The following is an 18,314-nucleotide window of genomic DNA, read 5'->3' as shown; positions in this document are numbered from 1 at the left end:
TTTTGAAACACTTTTTCCAGTGGGTGTTTCACGGCCACATTTGTTCATGTCACAGGTGTGTGTGTGCGAGTGACAGGAAGAAAACCTTTGATTTACTTAAGGAAAAAGCATTTGAAGCCTCCTGCATTTTCATTTATGAATCTCCAAACCACCAATATATGACTACCCATTTTTCCCCAGACTTTTTGCTTAGGAGAAAATGATACTATATTCAGATATTTTGGGGCCAGTACGGTATTATACAACTATGAAGAAAAAAGTCAAGACAAGTCTACTTTTTTACTTTATCAAGAGAGTTTTAGCTTTTTTATGCTTATAACTTTGGGGAAACAATGTTGCAAATGCGCCCTAGTGCACTAAGCAAGTTCCATATACTGGAGACATACTTCGATGGCTTAAGATCCCTGACCTCAACCCTAGAAAGCACCTACAACAAAGACAGCAGGTACCTACTTACTTCCATTTCCAAAATTATTCAATGAGACATATTTTTGCAGTCTGTCATTTTGCTTCCGCTTGTGGTTTGTGCCAGATTGATGTCTTCTGCTCTTTCCCTCGCTCTCATTCAACCGCAACCATCCCAACACTGCTGTCATCAGCACTGCCGCCAGTGCTGCATCAACGCTGCAATTGATCAGCCACATTGTCATTTGAGTAAACTCACTCGCTTGCTTTTTCTCTTTCACACACCCTGCCCTGGCCCTATCTTCTGTGTTTGCTCTCGTAATTAGCTAATTATTTGTTTGCAAGCGCCAATTGAGGGTACATATTAGCAGGGAGGCAGAGTGGGAGCCGAGTGTGCTGATAAGCTTTACAATTTGTTTGTCCAGCTCCATGATTTGTTCCTCGCACTTCAAACACATCCTACGACTGTGTGGTGGTCATGACTTGAATAAAGACAATTTAGTTAGGCCAACCCACATGTCCGTTGATTAATAGAAAAAACTTTGACGCACAGCAAGGGCTCTGGAACCAGTCCTCTCGAGAGGGGCTGGACTCTCTTCAACTCTGGCATTGCAAACAGTGAGGGGCAACGGGCGGGGGTGGCAATACTTGTTGACGTGTGGCTCTGAGCCTGTACTTTGGAGTTTAACCCCGTAGACGAGAGGGTAGCTTCCCTCCGCATCTGTGTGGGGGTACGAGTCCTGACTGTTGTTCGTGTCTACGCACCAAACAGCAGTTCAGAGTACCCGCCCTTTTTGGATTCGCTAGAGGGAGTACTGGAGAGTGCTCCCCCAGGGTGACTCCCTTGATTAATGGGGGACTTCAACGCTCACACTGGCAATAACAATGAAACATGGATTGGCAGAATCTGAACCCGAGTGGTGTTTTGTTATTGGGCTTTTGCGCTCAGCACAAATGATCCATAACCAACACCATGTTCAAACATTAGGGTGTCTATATGTGCACTTGGCACTAGGACACCCTAGGAGGCAGTTTAATAACAAAAAACTATATTAGTTAGGGCAAAATATTTTGCAGCACAAACGTAGCACAAACAAATGAGACAAGCCAGAGGAGATTTTGACATAATTGGGGACTGTTTATGAATAACATACACCAACAAAAGGGTCTTACAGTATAAAAAAATTAAGGTTAGAACTAGGTGTTTTTTTTAAATGCTTCAGTATTATAACGATTAGACAAATGTCATCATGGTCCTCAGAGGCCAACTCTAAAACCGTTTTGCGTAATGAAGGCATGTTTTTTCAACCTATCTTGTTGTATTTTTATAGACAAATGCTTGTCAGACCCCAAAGACCTATACTAAATTTGATGATGATTGGGCTAAATTTGTGGGTGAATTTTTTGTAGAACGCGTTGAGCTGTGTGAAAAATGTCAAATGAATCCAACTAAAGTGGTTAAACATTAGGGTTTAATAACAGTGCCACAATGTGGTGCATCTGTTGGAAAAAATTGCACAGGCAACACAGTAGGTGTGTGTGTTATGCAAATGTTAACCCTTATGCATTCAGCAGTTTAGGTGTTAAAAATTAAATGGACCTTTATTGTCATTGCACTTAAAAAATACAACATTTTCAGTACAAACCTGTCAAAAAACAGATGGGAACACTGATTGAGTCGACTCCCCGTAAAAAAGGTAGAAAAAATGGTAAACATGATGGGAAAAGGATGAGAATAGGAGCAAGTCCCAAACTAAACTCTGGTGGCAGGGGGGTTTAGTTAGAAACCAGGAAAAAAACTCACGCAAAGCACGTATACATATTATGAGATACACCTCGAGAGGGCAGGGGGAGGGCATCCGGCCCAAAGCTGCCGCCACCAGGGGAACTGCCCCGTTTTCCATCCTACCACGTGAGGTGAAGCGTCGAAGACGTGAGATTTGGGGGGTGGGGTACGTGTATGTGGCATGTATTTTCCTTGGATGTGTGTAAGCCTACAGAGTAGCTCTGTTCCCCGACCTAGGTGCTCTTGCAAATGCGACAACACAGACAGTAAGTCTAACATAAGTCAACAAACAACAAGTGTATGTCCATAAGAGACAGGTAGGATATTTGTAGCGTCTTTGCTGCACTGTCCTTTTAGGGGAATCTGAAAGCTACAACCTTACCAGGTTGTTTGCAGCCAGGGAAAACTAATTTCAACTTTTCACTGTAATTGTCTATTTCTGGTCCTTAAATGCATCATACTTCGCGCCACGCATAGCCAAGATGTTGTCCAGTTTGCGATTTAGTCCAAAATTACAAACGTCTGAGTGCACACAGCTCAGACTGAAACCCCCAATCATTTATGGCAGTTTTAGGGTACCTTGAACGGCTGCCAGCATCTTCCGATTTGTCGATACACCAGGGTAACACTTCCTCCAATCAGCAGATGTGCTGTTATCATGATTTCGAATAGGCAGATTTCTTCAACGTCCTCGACTGAAGGGGTTGCCAGGCACGCAGTACTCCGCTTCTGCCAAGAGTCCGCCGTGTGTTCAGCAACAACCGTTCCGTCAGGAAAGGCAGGTTTCCCCGAACCCGAGACCTTGTCAATTTTGTTGAGAGGATAGTTGATCAATTCCATTGTTTATATTTTGGAGAACTGTGCAAACAGAGTTTTTTGATTGATTGATTGAGACTTGTATTAGTAGGTTGCACAGTGAAGTACATATTCCGTACAATTGACCACTAAATGGTAACACCCGAATAAGTTTTTCAACTTGTTTAAGTCGGGGTCCACTTAAATTGATTCATGATACAGATATATACTATCATATATACTATCATCATAATACAGTCATCACACAAGATAATCACATTGAATTATTTACATTATTTACAATCAGGGGTGTGGAGGAGGGGGCGGGGGGTAGGATATGGACATCAAGTAGTGGACATAGAGAGAGAGAGAGAGAGAGAGAGAGAGAGAGAGAGAGAGAGAGAGAGAGAGAGAGAGAGAGAGAGAGAGAGAGAGAGATCAGAAGGCATAAGAAAAAGTATCTGCATTTGATTGTTTACATTTGATTATTAGCAATCCGGGGAGGGTGTTAGTTTAGGGTTGTAGCTGCCTGGAGGTGAATTTTTATTGCGGTTTTGAAGGAGGATAGAGATGCCCTTTCTTTTATACCTGTTGAGAGCGCATTCCACATTGATGTGGCATAGAAAGAGAATGAGTTAAGACCTTTGTTAGTTCGGAATCTGGGTTTAACGTGGTTAGTGGAGCTCTCCCTGGTGTTGTGGTTATGGCGGTCATTTACGTTAAGGAAGTAGTTTGACATGTACTTCGGTATCAGGGAGGTGTAGCGGATTTTATAGACTAGGCTCAGTGCAAGTTGTTTAACTCTGTCCTCCACCTTGAGCCAGCCCACTTTAGAGAAGTGGGTAGGAGTGAGGTGGGATCTGGGGTGGAGGTCTAGAAGTAACCTGACTAGCTTGTTCTGAGATGTTTGGAGTTTAGATTTGAGGGTTTTGGAGGTGCTGGGGTACCAGGAGGTGCATGCGTAATCGAAAAAGGGTTGAACGAGAGTTCCCGCCAGAATCCTCAAGGTGCTTTTGTTGACCAGAGAGGAGATTCTGTAGAGAAATCTCGTTCGTTGGTTAACCTTTTTGATTACCTTGGTTGCCATTTTATCACAGGAAAGATTAGCCTCTAGAATGGAACCTAGGTAGGTGACCTCATCTTTCCTGGTGATAACAATGTCACCCACTTTTATGTATCATTGACTTTCTTAAGGTTGATGTGGGACCCAAACAGGATGGATTCTGTTTTACCCAAGTGTATGGATAGCTTGTTGTCAGCGAGCCAGGTGCAAGTTCTACAGAGCTCAGCACTGAGGATTTTCTCCACCTGTGACTTGTACCAGCAGGGCAGAGTCATCCGCAAACAAAAACAATTCACAGTCGCATGCCGATGACATGTCGTTTATGTATATTAGGAACAGTAAAGGTCCCAATATACTGCCTTGGGGGACTCCACAGCTCACCAAGAGGGGGGGGGCACGGTGCCGTTCACCTCTACCACCTGCTCCCTCCCCTCCAAGTAAGATTGTATCCAGCTCCATGAGGTTTTGTTAAATCCGATTGCTCTGAGCTTATCCAACAGTATAGCGTGGTTAACGGTGTCAAAGGCCTTCTGAAGGTCCAGCACGACCATGCCGCAGTATTTGCCCGCGTCCACCTCATGTTTGATGTGGTCGGTCAGATAGAGAAGGCATGTGTCAGTGGAGTGGTTAGTTCTGAAGCCGGATTGGAATTTGTACATGAGTTTATTAGTGGCAAGGTAACTATCGACCTGTTCATAAACTATTTTCTCCATTACTTTCGAAATGGAACTGAGAATAGAAACAGGTCGGTAGTTGCCAGGTTCCAATTTGCTTCCTTTTTTAAAGAGGGGAGTTACTCTTGCTATCTTAAAATCTTTTGGTACTTGGCCTTGTGTAATTGATAGGTTTATTATGTGCGTGATGATCGGGGCAATGATGGAGGCAGAGTCCCTGAGGAATCTGGAGGGAACATTATCAAGGCCGGTGGCCTTGTTAGGGTGGAGCGCGCTCAATTTTTTAAACACCTCATCAGCTGTGACCATTTCTAATTTGAAATCATCGTTGGATACTCCTAGCTTTCTGTAGAAGGCTTTAATGTGTTCTACACCAAAGCGACCAGAGTGGTGGGACAGCTTGTTGACAAGAGTTGCGGCTATGCTGGTGAAAAAGATGTTAAGTCTGCTAGCTACCTCCATTTTGTCTGTAATGAGGGAGCCACCCTCCTTGATGCTGATGTTGGTGAGTCTTGTTTTAAGTTTCTGGCTGCAACCAGGGAGCTGGTTGTTGAGAATTTTCCAGAGCTCACGTGGCTTATTTGTGTTTTCCTCTATTTTGTCGTTAATGTAATTTTTTTTTTAAGGATTTAGTCAGGTTGGTTGACTTATTTCTTACTTTATTGCATTGCTTTTTGAGAGTTGAAAGGAGTAATTTGAGGTTGATATTATTGGGTTGTTTATCTACTTCTGTTTTACATTTTTGGTATTCAGAGTATTTCCTGTCTCTGTCTTTTATGGCAGCTAATAGGCCCGGATTCATCCATGGTTCCGAGCGGGCTTTGATCCTGACTGTTTTCACAGGAGCCATGTCATTTAGTATCTTTAGGAACGCCGTTTTGAAGCGATCCCAAGCAACATCGACCATGTTGCTCGCGAGCACAGGGGACCAGTCCCACTCATCTAATTTTAAATTAAAATTGTCATTGGAGTATTTTTTGAGGGATCTGGATTGGGCTGTTATGTGGCCATTGGCTTTAGGTTTAGCTATTTTGCGGGTGCAGAAGGTTAGATAGTGGTCGCTAAGACCACAGATCATGACCCCACTATTTTTTATTTTAGGCCGGTCTGAAGTGAGAATGAGATCTATGGTTGATTGGGTGGAATCACACACCCTTGTAGGTAGCGCTATTAGCTGGGAAAGACCGTGCAGATTACAAAACGTGCTGAAGGATCTGAAGACAGGCGCATCTTTGCGTTGAATATATAGAGGCTACAAGAAACAAGACAAAACAAAGAAGCCATCAAGAGAGACAAGGGGGAGGGGAAGGTAAAGTGTCCCCCTTCGAATAGTGCCAGACAGAAAGACTACGTAAATGTTGTAAAGTACCTTGTTGTTTAATACCTTTACAACATTTGTTAACAGAAAAAATATGTCTCGGTAAATATCAGTTACCATACTTAAGATGTTGGCATTTTTACCTTCTAAGGAAAAAGCCTCTGATAGACTTTTGAGATGACCTTCTACAAAACAAATCATACCTATTTTGCTCTTCCCACAAGGCAACGGGAGCTTCTGTCTTTGACGTTCTCACTGCAAACACACAGAGCAAAGCCACCTGCTGCACGTAATATAAAGGGCAGGATTTCAGTTTGCACACTTGGATTCTACTCAAACATTCATCAAGATGAGCTTCAGAACACATACATTATGACTCTCCCAGTAATGTAATGCACAGACAGGTGGCTGAATGCAGTAAACTATGATAAACTAGTATTGCTGTAGCATAATTACACACTATGGGGTCACCAACAATAGCTAATACTCTCCTTACATTTGCCCTCCTGTCATCTGTTCGTCAATTTCCTTTAAACATTACACTAGATACTGTCAATTTGTGCATAACTCATAGCCAACTGTCCCGGCATTTGTGAGTAGAGGAATCAGCCATATGGTGCGCTAAAGGAAAGTGTTAACCCTCCTGTAGAGATCAGGCCCTAGCATGGCTTGATCCTCACAGGGCTGATGATTCTGCTCCCCAACACCAGCATGTTTTCTCCTGCTAGTAGCATGCAAACACTTACTAGTCACTGACATGCACTGTACTAGCGTACACACACAAAACAATAATTTTGCCTCAATAAATTATATTTAAAAGGTTTTTTTGGGGGGCGGGGGGCATTACAAAACACTTCACACCTTTCTTTTTATTTCTCTACATCTCTCTGAATCATCCCTGGAGTTATTCCAGTCTAACAAGCAGTGTGTTGACTGATCCAGCCTTCACCTCTCTCCTTACTTGTCTCCTTTCTCAATGCCGCTCCGTGAACATCCATAATAACATAATCAACCTCTTGCTATAATTGCTGGACCCATTACCTGTAGTGCTCTTGCTTTATCATAGGGATGTACAAACTTTTTTCATTGAGTGATGCATACACAAATTTTGAAGGAGGCGGGGGACACATTTTGTACATTAAAGTTACTAAATCCAATACAATGTAGGCCAATCAATGTATGCTAGACTATCTGAACAAAACATCCACACTTAGCTCTGTGATATAAATAACAAAGCAAGCGTTTTGGTGCACTTGGCAAAGCATTCACAATTGTAATTGGGATCAAAGGCTGTGCAGTAAGAACATATGCATAAAGTAAGGATGTGATGCTCACTGCTGGGTGAATGTACTGGTTATTTCTTTAAAGAGCCCTGTTGTTGAAAGCTCAAAGGCATGGACCAGAGTTAAACTTACTGCATGCAGGAATAATAAATACACAAGAGAAATGCGCTGTCTCTACTGTCTTATATTCTGGTAAAATGGTAAATTATGTTGTTCGTTGTCTTATACGGTTTACTTTTTCTTCCAGATTGCAAAGACCTCAAGGAGGAATCATCACTGACATACTTTTTAGCAGCAAACGCAAGACAAGAAGCGAGCTGAGGTGGGAAAAAAAACATGAAATTATATTCTCAAAGCACCATTATTACAAAGACTTTGAAGAAAATAAAGTGAGAAGAAAGAAAGGTTTTTAATCAATGGCCTCAGGCTTGTGTCTTTGAAAACGCCCAAAAAGACAGTCCAAAATGAGCATTCCAACTAGTTTAACAGGACTTGGTGTTAATGTTGACAGAGCAGCGGACAAAGTCACAAACAAAGCTCGGATTCAGTTCTCCCACACTGGGGATGACAACGACAATCGCTTGCCTTCTTTAAGTGATGACAGAGAACAGTTAGAGGACACAGGGTACAATATGACCCCCCTCCCACCTTTGGTATGTCAAAGTGAGTCCCATGACAAGATGATGATCTGGGGTTCTGAGCAGCAATGCTCCCATCCTGGGCTCAGAGAGATAGAGCTTGTGGAATGTCAGGATATACACAGGTTTCTGAGAAGCCCAGAGGAGGAGGATGACGAGGAGGATGAGGGGGGGAGCACAAAAGACGGCAAAGACGAGGGGCCAATGTCAATATCCTCCAGTTCGACTGCCAGTTCTGCTTCCATTGGGGTGAAAAGGAACGACAACGACAGCAACAAGGTGGAGAACAGAGCGCAGAGAGACAAAGAGGTGATGGGAAAGATTACCTGTAGTACAGAAGGACTGGACACTTGTGTGACAGGTTTAAACAATGAAATAAACACCAAGACAGGTGGAGGAGGGCTCAAGCAGTCCAAGTCTGAGACAAATGTGTTTGTGTCAAATCTATCTACCCTTAAACTCAGTGGAAGTCTGTCCAGCGTCCTGGATTCTCGTAGAGACGCTTTAAATTGTCTGCCCAACTCCAAGACCAACCCCTATTTGAATGCCAACGACGCTACCTCAGCCCAGAGTTTGAGAAGGGCAGCTCCTTCAGACCACAATCCTCCAGCGTTGTATCATCAAAAAAGACACGAGGAAGAGAGAATCCAGTTCAGAAACGGATCTTCTTCTGAAGGAGGTCTGGGCCAAAGAAGGAGGACCAGTTTTGACGAAAGGGTGCTACCACCGAAGCGGCAACAGCTTGTTCGACCTCTCTGTCAGACAGAGATGGGAAGAGTCTCAAACTTAGAGTCTGGTGCACAGGATGCTGAAATTGGACAATTTCCCTCTAACAATACTGCCACAATTTCACCCAGTCACACTGACAACGGGTCAAATAGAAAACTTGCAAGATCATCTTTACGTGAACCCTCAGATTTTTCACATCTGTACAATGCATGTGGAGTCTTACAACCCAGACAACCCAACCGGGCAGTGCAGAAGGAGGTGTCACCGGTGGAGAGGCCGCCAGGGCCAGCTGCAGAGTCTACTTCAAATCCCTGCAAGCCATACACTATGGAGAAGCGACCCCAGACTCAGTTCACCTACAGACGTAACTGTTCTAGTCCCAAAAGGACATTCACACCTCCCCAATCCCCTCTCAGGACACCCCAGGGCTCACCACATAGACAAGCCTCAATGTATCTCATATCTAAGGATACACAAAGAGGAGTTCAAAGCAGCCCTACTATAAAGACACCAGCTCAGGACAATGAAAGCATTTCAGTGAGAGCACCAGTTATAACCAACATAACCCCGACTGAAATCCCCAAAGCGCCTCTTAACAACCAGCACAGAAACTTTAACTCAAGCCATAACTCAAGCCCCAAAGAGAGGTCTCCTTCACTTAAACCTAAAGGAGTTCGCCCCAAAATCATTACCTACATCCGGAAAAATCCTCAGTTCAAGCCTCAAGCTGCTGACGGACATTATCAGGTATCTTCTCTACCAGCAAGGTTATCAGCATATCCACATGGTGCAACACTCGGTTCCTTCAAAGACACACCTATAGACCTCTCTAAGCTTGACAAAGAAACCAGAGGGGTACCAGTGCTCAGTGCCTCCAATTTGCTTTATGACAAGTACCGCAAGGAGGTGCAAACCAACATATTCCCGTCAGGATTAATAAGTAGGAGTATCCATGCCCCTGGTCATACAAACACTGTTACACATACACACCCCCACAGCTATACAGCACCCCCAAAGCTTGGCAGCAAAGCAGGGGACTTCTATGGAGCTCAGCCCAAGGTAGGCATTCCTAAACTAGTTGTTCTAATTAAAGGCCTACTGAAATGAATTTTTTTTATTTAAACGGGGATAGCAGATCTATTCTATGTGTCATACTTGATCATTTCGCGATATTGCCATATTTTTGCTGAAAGGATTTAGTATAGAACAACGACGATAAAGATTGCAACTTTTGGTATCTGATAAAAAAAAGGCTTGCCCCTACCGGAAGTAGCGTGACGTAGTCAGTTGAACATATACGCAAAGTTCCCTATTGTTTACAATGATGGCCGCATGAAGTGAGAGAGATTCGGACCGAGAAAGCGACAATTTCTCCATTAATTTGAGCGAGGATGAAAGATTTGTGGATGAGTAAAGTGCAAGTGAAGGACTAGTGGGGAGTTGAAGCTATTCAGATAGGGAAGATGCTGTGAGAGCCGGGGGTGACCTGATATTCAGCTGGGAATGACTACAACAGTAAATAAACACAAGACATATACATACTCTATTAGCCACAACACAACCAGGCTTATATTTAATATGCCACAAATTAATCCTGCATAAAAACACCTGCGTGTTTGTTATGCTAGCTCCTAGCTCCTCTGCTAGCTCCTAGCTCCATAGAACACGCCAATACAATTCAAACACCTGATCAACACACACAATCACTCAGCCCAAAAGACCGTTCACCTAACCCAAGGTTCATAAAGCTTATATATTTTTAAAAAGTTACGTACGTGACGCGCACATACGGTCAAGCTATCAAATGTTTAGCAGCCAAGGCTGCATACTCACGGTACCTGATATTCAGCTGGGAATGACTAGAACAGTAAATAAACACAAGACATATATATACTCTATTAGTCACAACACAACCAGGCTTATATTTAATATGCCACAAATTAATCCTGCATAAAAACACCTGCGTGTTTGTTATGCTAGCTCCTAGCTCCTATGCTAGCTCCTAGCTCCATAGAACACGCCAATACAATTCAAACACCTGATCAACACACACAATCACTCAGCCCAAAAGACCGTTCACCTAACCCAAGGTTCATAAAGCTTATATATTTTTAAAAAGTTACGTACGTGACGCGCGCGTACGGTCAAGCTATCAAATGTTTAGCAGCCAAGGCTGCATACTCACGGTACCTGGTATTCAGCTGGGAATGACTACAACAGTAAATAAACACAAGACATATATATACTCTATTAGCCACAACACAACCAGGCTTATATTTAATATGCCACAAATTAATCCTGCATAAAAACACCTGCGTGTTTGTTATGCTAGCTCCTAGCTCCTATGCTAGCTCCTAGCTCCATAGAACACGCCAATACAATTCAAACACCTGATCAACACACACAATCACTCAGCCCAAAAGACCGTTCACCTAACCCAAGGTTCATAAAGCTTATATATTTTTTAAAAGTTACGTACGTGACGCGCACATACGGTCAAGCTATCAAATGTTTAGCAGCCAAGGCTGCATACTCACGGTACCTGGTATTCAGCTGGGAATGACTAAAACAGTAAATAAACACAAGACATATATTTACTCTATTAGCCACAACACAACCAGGCTTATATTTAATATGCCACAAATTAATCCTGCATAAAAACACCTGCGTGTTTGTTATGCTAGCTCCTAGCTCCTATGCTAGCTCCTAGCTCCATAGAACACGCCAATACAATTCAAACACCTGATCAACACACACAATCACTCAGCCCAAAAGACCGTTCACCTAACCCAAGGTTCATAAAGCTTATATATTTTAAAAAAGTTACGTACATACGCAAAAAAAAGTTGCGCACATACGGTCAAGCGATCAAATGTTTAGAAGCCAAAGCTGCATACTCACAGTAGCACGTCTGCGTCTTTGTCATCCAAATCAAAGTAATCCTGGTAAGTCTGTGTTGTCCCAGTTCTCTACAGGCGTCTGTGTATCGAAGTCAAAAGTCCTCCTGGTTAGAGTCTCTGTTATCCGAGTTCTTCCATCTTGACTGCATCTTTCGGGAATGTAAACAAAGAAGCGCCGGCTGTGTACTGTTGTTGCTGACTACGTTCGAAAAATACGTCCATTTCGCACCGACAACTTTCTTCTTTGCTTGCTCAGCTTCCTTCTCCATAATGCAATGAACATGATTGCAACAGATTCACGAACACAGATGTCCAGAATACTGTGGAATTATGAAATGAAAACAGAGCTTTTTCGTATTGGCTTCAATGTGGAAGGCATACCCGTGTTCCCCGGTCTACGTCACGCGCATACGTCATCCTCAGAGGCGTTTCGAACCGGAAGTTTAGCGGCAAATTTAAAATGTCACTTTATAAGTTAACCCGGCCGTATTGGCATGTGTTATAATGTTAAGATTTCATCATTGATATATAAACTATCAGACTGCGTGGTCGGTAGTAGTGGGTTCAGTAGGCCTTTAATCACTTAGCTGAAACGCAAACATAAGTCATTAGTATTCATCAAAGTACTTTATGATTCCATTATTAGGTCGGGAGATCTACCAGTTTCAAAGAGACTTCTGCAGAGGACCCACTGCAGATCCGGACAGCTGCTCAGGCTGGAGGCAGTGGCAGTCTCTTACGCTCTGGCCGAGGAATGCGTTTAGGTCTGGGAGCGGTCACAAGGACAGCTTCAGGCTCAGTCAAAGGCAAAGAACCTGGCCAAAGTCAGAGGTCGGCAATCAGCCAACCAATCCAACCGGTCATCCCAGCAGCTAGCCAGAAATGCCAAGATACAGCAGGTTAATAATAAGAAGTCTAATTTACTTTTTATCTACCATAAATTTGACACACCAGTAAGCTACGTTATCTCGCTGCTCCCTTGCACACGTGTTCCCATGTGTCGTTGTGGGACTGCTCTGACAATTTGGCCTGAGATGAAAGTAGCTCATTGAAATGCATTGCCTCAAATTTTGGATGATCCGATCAGAGGATTTTAGCATGCCCTCTGATCCCAGGCAGCATCTTTGAAACAACATTAATAAATAACTACCGTACTTGATTTCTCTTCACCTTCAGCTGAGTCAAATTTCTAAAAGGCACATTTTACTCACCACTTCTGGCACCTGCATTTCTATTTATGATGCAATAGGACTGCCAGTGGAATATTGAAGTTAGAAATTTGCTAATCATCCTCCCACCAATGCAAGGAAATTAAATACATTCCCAATCTACATACCTAATCTGCTCTCTCCTTGTATCTGATAAACATAAACATGTAGTGCATTTGCCATATGTTCGGATATACAGATCTATATCATAATTATAAATACAAATCTATTCAGCTTAGTGCTATAATGTTCCCCAGCTTCCTTTTTACAATCCCTGTTGATACATATTAGTGTTCCGCAGCCTGCTGGGAAACATAAGCTTTGAAGTGAACTCCAATGAATTCTTAATTAATGTCACTTTCTTCCCGCTGCAACATTTTACAAAGACAGCATGCAAGCAAAAATATTGTGCTGCATTAGTGTGCATTCTCAATACAATGCTGGTGATTGGGATTCATCTATTAAGCCTATAAAGCACTCTAAAAAGACATCTAAAAACTGCCGACAGCACTCCATTTACATTGCTTGACCGGCATGTTAACGAAGCTACTACTTTTCTGGCCTCATGACACATCACCTTCCTCACTCTGCTCCGTTAGACCACTCGAGAGTAGCCAGCTACAAGCAAACAGTTAGCTTGAATGGCTAGTAACATTGGTTGAAGAAGAAACCTGTTTCTGCAGGACTGGATTTGAGTTTGGGAAATTTAGTACTAGGTTATAAACCATACATTTCACCTGTATAGTAGGGGAATAAGGCACCAAGCCGAGAAGTTGGGTCAACTTTGAAAATCCACGTGCTACCAATGGAACGCAGCATAAAACCAGACAACATCGCTAGAAAGCACTTTAACTGAGGAGTGAGGATTGCTCTGAATTTAACAGCTCTGGGAGAGCACAAGTGCTGAAAGCTACAACCATCCTATCAGTCAGCATTGCAGTGAGAGCGAACATTGTAAGTCACTGTTTTATGTTCTTATTTGAAACCTTTACCAATAGTGCTACATGGTAACACTCCAAGTCTCTCACAAAGTCTGCCATTAGTGGTAAAGACACAAAGTGCTCTCTTCGCTATTTTTGTTGACGGAAGTAGCGTTCATTATTATGCACTCTGTGAAATCAATACGCCCAGGAAATAAGTTATGGTAATGCTTAAAATTATATTACATGTTTTCATGAATGTGCATGTTACTACATTACATACATACTTACAGCGTATATTTAATGATGTTTTAGAGGGCTTTATAGACCAAATTTTCCTGTTACTTGCATTGTTAGCTGCCTCGTACGAATAGTTTTTCACTAAATTGGATGCACTAAAAAAAGAGAAAGACATTTCTTTTAAGTACCAAAGTAAGAACATTTATCAAATATAGCAGGGGTTTCAAGTATACGGTAGGCCTAAATCCTGACACCCCAGAATACCTGGCAACTGAAAAATAAATAATTAAATAAAATATTTACAAACCAGCAAAGCGAGCTATAGATTCCTCAAAGGCACATTATTTGATTCTAATGGATTGATAAAGTAAACCATGTGTAAATGTCCCCCAAATTTGTTTTTTGAGGGCCATATTATGTTTTTTGAGGAGAGGCGCACTGTGCCACACTTTGAAAGCCGCTGCTATATTGGATAACTCTTGTTTCCCCTTCAGATTCAGTTAAATAATGTGTGTTTTCATTCAGCAAGAGGGGGGCCCGTGATGTTCAGTTTTAAGTGGATATTTGTCTGAATCTCCTCGCCCTTTGAAGGGGAGAACCAGAACTGGGGACAGGAGGGAAATTGGTGCATTTATCTTTAATGATCTAGGGCTTCCACATCCAAGCATTGAGCTCCAATCTAATACTGAGACCAAATGGCTCACAGGCTCACAATAAGTGAGGAGGAAAGCAGCAGCAATGATAGCACTTTCAGGCCCCCACTTTTTCACTTCCGACCAACACAGCTCATATTCTTTCCCCACATCAAATGTTTGTATTCTTGGATTGATGTGATGGGGGCTTTGCAGCATCCAGTTGAGAACACATTAGGCCAAGTGGAGAGGAAACAACGTATTTCCTACCTTATCTCGCCAGCCAGCAGGGGATAATGATTTACCCCGGATCTAGACCTAGCAAGGCACATGGAGAATGTGTATAGTTGTTTGGCCCCCTACATTTTATTGTTTTACTTGGGAAAAAACTGCTGTTGGTATCCCTTTGTTCACAGATAATCATTTCCCCACTCTTTCTGATTGATTGGCTGTCCACAAGATTTATAGAGAAACGAGCTCAGCTCAATTTAGTCTATGTATTTAAACCCTGTGACAATGTTAGCATTATAGTACATAAAGTACCAGGCATTAACTCACCACATGGAGTCGAAAGCAGCTGTTAACAGACTGTTGTGTTAGTGTTAGTAGTTTTTAAATCGGAGTTCCCAAGCAGTCGGGTATCAGAAAGCCCAGAAACAGCAGAGTCAGCACTGGATGATGAACAGTTCACCAGGAAACAAAGATCATATCTATGCAGAATTGTTGGAATCCTTGCTCACACTCCCAAATAAGCTGCGTCCCTTTTTTCCACCAGACACCCAGTACTGTCCATTTCCATGGTCAAAGATTCTTCTATTCACTACCAAAATTAATAGTACAGTAACCAAAAAATGGCGCTGGACAAGACTGACTATATGTCCACTGACTCTTTCATGGTACTGTTCAACAAACAAGGAATGGAAGAATGAAGACGCAAAATGTCTGATCAGTTCTATTTTAAATGTTTTCTTTTAATTGGTGGGTTAAATGAGCACAGTATTTTTTTAAACTAATCACCTTCCTTTAGAGAAAGAAAATTTACGTTCAGCAATATTATGCCTTAGAAAGTAGTTTTAGAGCCATATCAGAGGGGGCACTTGCCCGTGTGTGCGGGTATGCCAGCCCTGTCATGTTGAAAATATTTGACTGTGGGATACCGTGTTGCTGTGTGAAAGTGCACACTGTTGTGTAAATATCCAGCTCATATGGGTTGTGTATACATTTTTGAAATACCAGATTGAATGTTCCAGAGTGACCAAAAAATCGGAACACATTCAAATTTCATAAAATCCTATAAAATCTCAAGAAATTTACTGACCTTAAACTTAACGTCTGTGTTCGATCATTTACCAAAGTTTCGGTTATCCTGGACGCTTTGCATAAAAGTCATGTTCTTTACAAAATCTGCAGCATTGGAGGCAAACTTGATTGCAGCCTTCAGTCCATCAATGTGAAGAACAAACCTCAAACAACAGGCAAACAGAAGAAAAATCAGGGAAAGAGGAATGTGTTCAAGTAATGGACATTTTGCGTGACGTCTGCAAATTTGCCTCCAATGCCACAGACACCTTTTGGAGAATATTTAGGAAAAAACATGACTTTTATGTAACACGACAAAGATAACTGAAACTTTGGGAATGATCGTTCACAGGTTGAAGTCCAAGGTCAGCAAATTTTAGCTAGACCATTGTAGTTTTGAATAAAATGTTTATGGGTCACCCTGTATGTTGCTGGGATAGATTATTTTACTCATGACTTCTTCCTACGATTTGACAAACTGTGTTGTTTTGTTGGTACTCTAGCTGAAGATGAGGTTTTCACCTATCATCCACCTGCCCCTGAAGCACCGGCATCAGCGCAGGAGCAGGCCGTGACTTCCAGCAGGTCTCTGCTTCCTAAAGCAGCAAACCAGTCAGGCCTACGTCCGCCTGGCTTCAGCTCCACCCGTCTGCCCGTGGGCCGCCTGGCAGCGTTTGGCTTTGTCAGGAGTTCTAGTGTGTCCTACGTCTCCTCCGTTCGCTCTGCTGACAGTGCACGGAGCGACCCAGGCAGGACGGTTCACTGTAAGTCTTAATACAGTATCTTAAACCTGCTTGATGACTAGAGAATTTTATATACTATATCTAGACAGTGTCATGATCATCACCATACTGTTTTTATTACCTTGTTTTATTCACCCTTCTCATATAGTTTACATAAACACTCCCCACCCACGTTCATTATGCTACAGCTACAGCAAAAGATGCTTTCCTTTTTTTTCTTCCAACATACAGTAGCTTCATGATTGCTAATCCTAATTGGAATTAGACCCACCAGTATCAACCTGGGATTACTTTTCTTCAACAACGAAATAGAACATAATGCTTACCCAACAGTTCACCCCTTACCAACTTTTTCATCTTTTTGTATATACCAGTAATTTACATGAGATAACTGCCTTCTCAGAAATGTGTAGAGCTGGAACCCTCCATTAGAATAGCAAGTGTACACAAAGTTGTAATGTGGTTGGGTTAGTTGGCTGGATTTGGGTAAAACTGCATGCTTTTTTAATGTGACCTACATAGCTTGCTGTTCCTCACCCAGTTACAGCTGACGTAAGCTCCTCAGCTCTGGCGTACGTCACTTTCACTGTTATGTCATCCCTGTTTCCCCCCTGAGTACTTGTTTCATCTCCACTTTCGGCCTCCCATTGGTTGATTCTTGAGTACGAAGAGCGTGGCAATGTGGGGGATGCAATGCTTCTTAGCAGCTGTGAAACTGGGGAGGAACTCTTCTGCATGCATCTCCATACCAGAAGATTTTCATATTTTTATCAATATTTTATAATATTTGGGCTGATAGACACGAACAATCATACAAACTTCGAATGATAGTCCAATTAAAAGCAAACTAAACCTATATTATATTGTATAATATAAATACACAATAGCAGGGGTCCCCAACCATTTTCTTCTGAAAGCTACTTTTACAAAATAAAAATGAGAAAGAGAGCTACTCATTTTTGTAATGTTTAATTTCATCGCTATTTCAACCCAAACAAGGAACAAGGGAATAGGCTTGTTTTGCCAGAGTATGAACAACATGTTGGTATTCACAACTCACATTTTGTATTAAAATGTTTGTTCACCTAACATTTCTAGTGCAGGGTTGCTTCATCACTATTTGAGCTACTCAGGCAAAAAGAATCGATTTAATGTTTTACAATAATAATACATATTTTTGGAAGTGCTTTTCTATAATCTCAGACACTTTACAATAATACACTAAAAGTACAATTAATCGATAGACAAAAAGCAAATATGCAGAAAATATCAGTAATTGATCTAAAAACTGAAAACAACTAGGGATTGAATTTTAAAAAAAGCATTAAAAATTAAAAGCCAGTTTAAAAGGGTGTGTTTTGGCATTATATGATTGGCAATATTTAAATTGTACTTCATTTAGGAAGCATATCTCCATTCAAACAATACAGTTATTATTTTTAGGCTATTTTGTGGTAATTTGTCATTAATTGAATAAATAAATAGCTATAAAAATACTGAGAGATTAGGCAAATATTCTTTGACCTTTTGGCAAGCTACCGGTTGCTCACAAGCTACTGGTTGGACACCTCTGTACTGTACTCTATATAGTTTCTCCATAAAAAATACAGAGATTGAAAATAACATACTGCAATGATAGTTTCAGTGGCATATTGGTTATGTGTTCATCAAAGGTTGATGA

The 18,314-nt window shown here is 41.8% G+C and overlaps 1 protein-coding gene across 2 annotated transcripts in view; it reads left to right on the top strand.

Moving 5' to 3' along the window:
- The window catches only part of mtus2a (microtubule associated tumor suppressor candidate 2a), a 78,566-nt gene that overhangs the window by 20,338 nt on the left and 39,914 nt on the right, over window positions 1-18,314 (top strand). For both annotated transcript variants that reach the window (XM_062048676.1, XM_062048675.1), the window contains exons 2-4: window positions 7,572-9,750; window positions 12,238-12,490; window positions 16,394-16,654. In XM_062048676.1, the coding sequence (XP_061904660.1) occupies window positions 7,789-9,750; window positions 12,238-12,490; window positions 16,394-16,654 (2,476 nt within the window). In that variant the 5' untranslated portion in view covers window positions 7,572-7,788. The remainder of the gene's footprint in view (window positions 1-7,571; window positions 9,751-12,237; window positions 12,491-16,393; window positions 16,655-18,314) is intronic.

This window comes from Entelurus aequoreus, linkage group LG05 (genome assembly GCF_033978785.1).
Source record: "Entelurus aequoreus isolate RoL-2023_Sb linkage group LG05, RoL_Eaeq_v1.1, whole genome shotgun sequence".
In the NCBI taxonomy this organism is placed as follows: domain Eukaryota; kingdom Metazoa; phylum Chordata; class Actinopteri; order Syngnathiformes; family Syngnathidae; genus Entelurus; species Entelurus aequoreus.
Note: the sequence above shows the minus strand (reverse complement) of the source record. Positions and strands in the feature narration are given on the sequence as shown.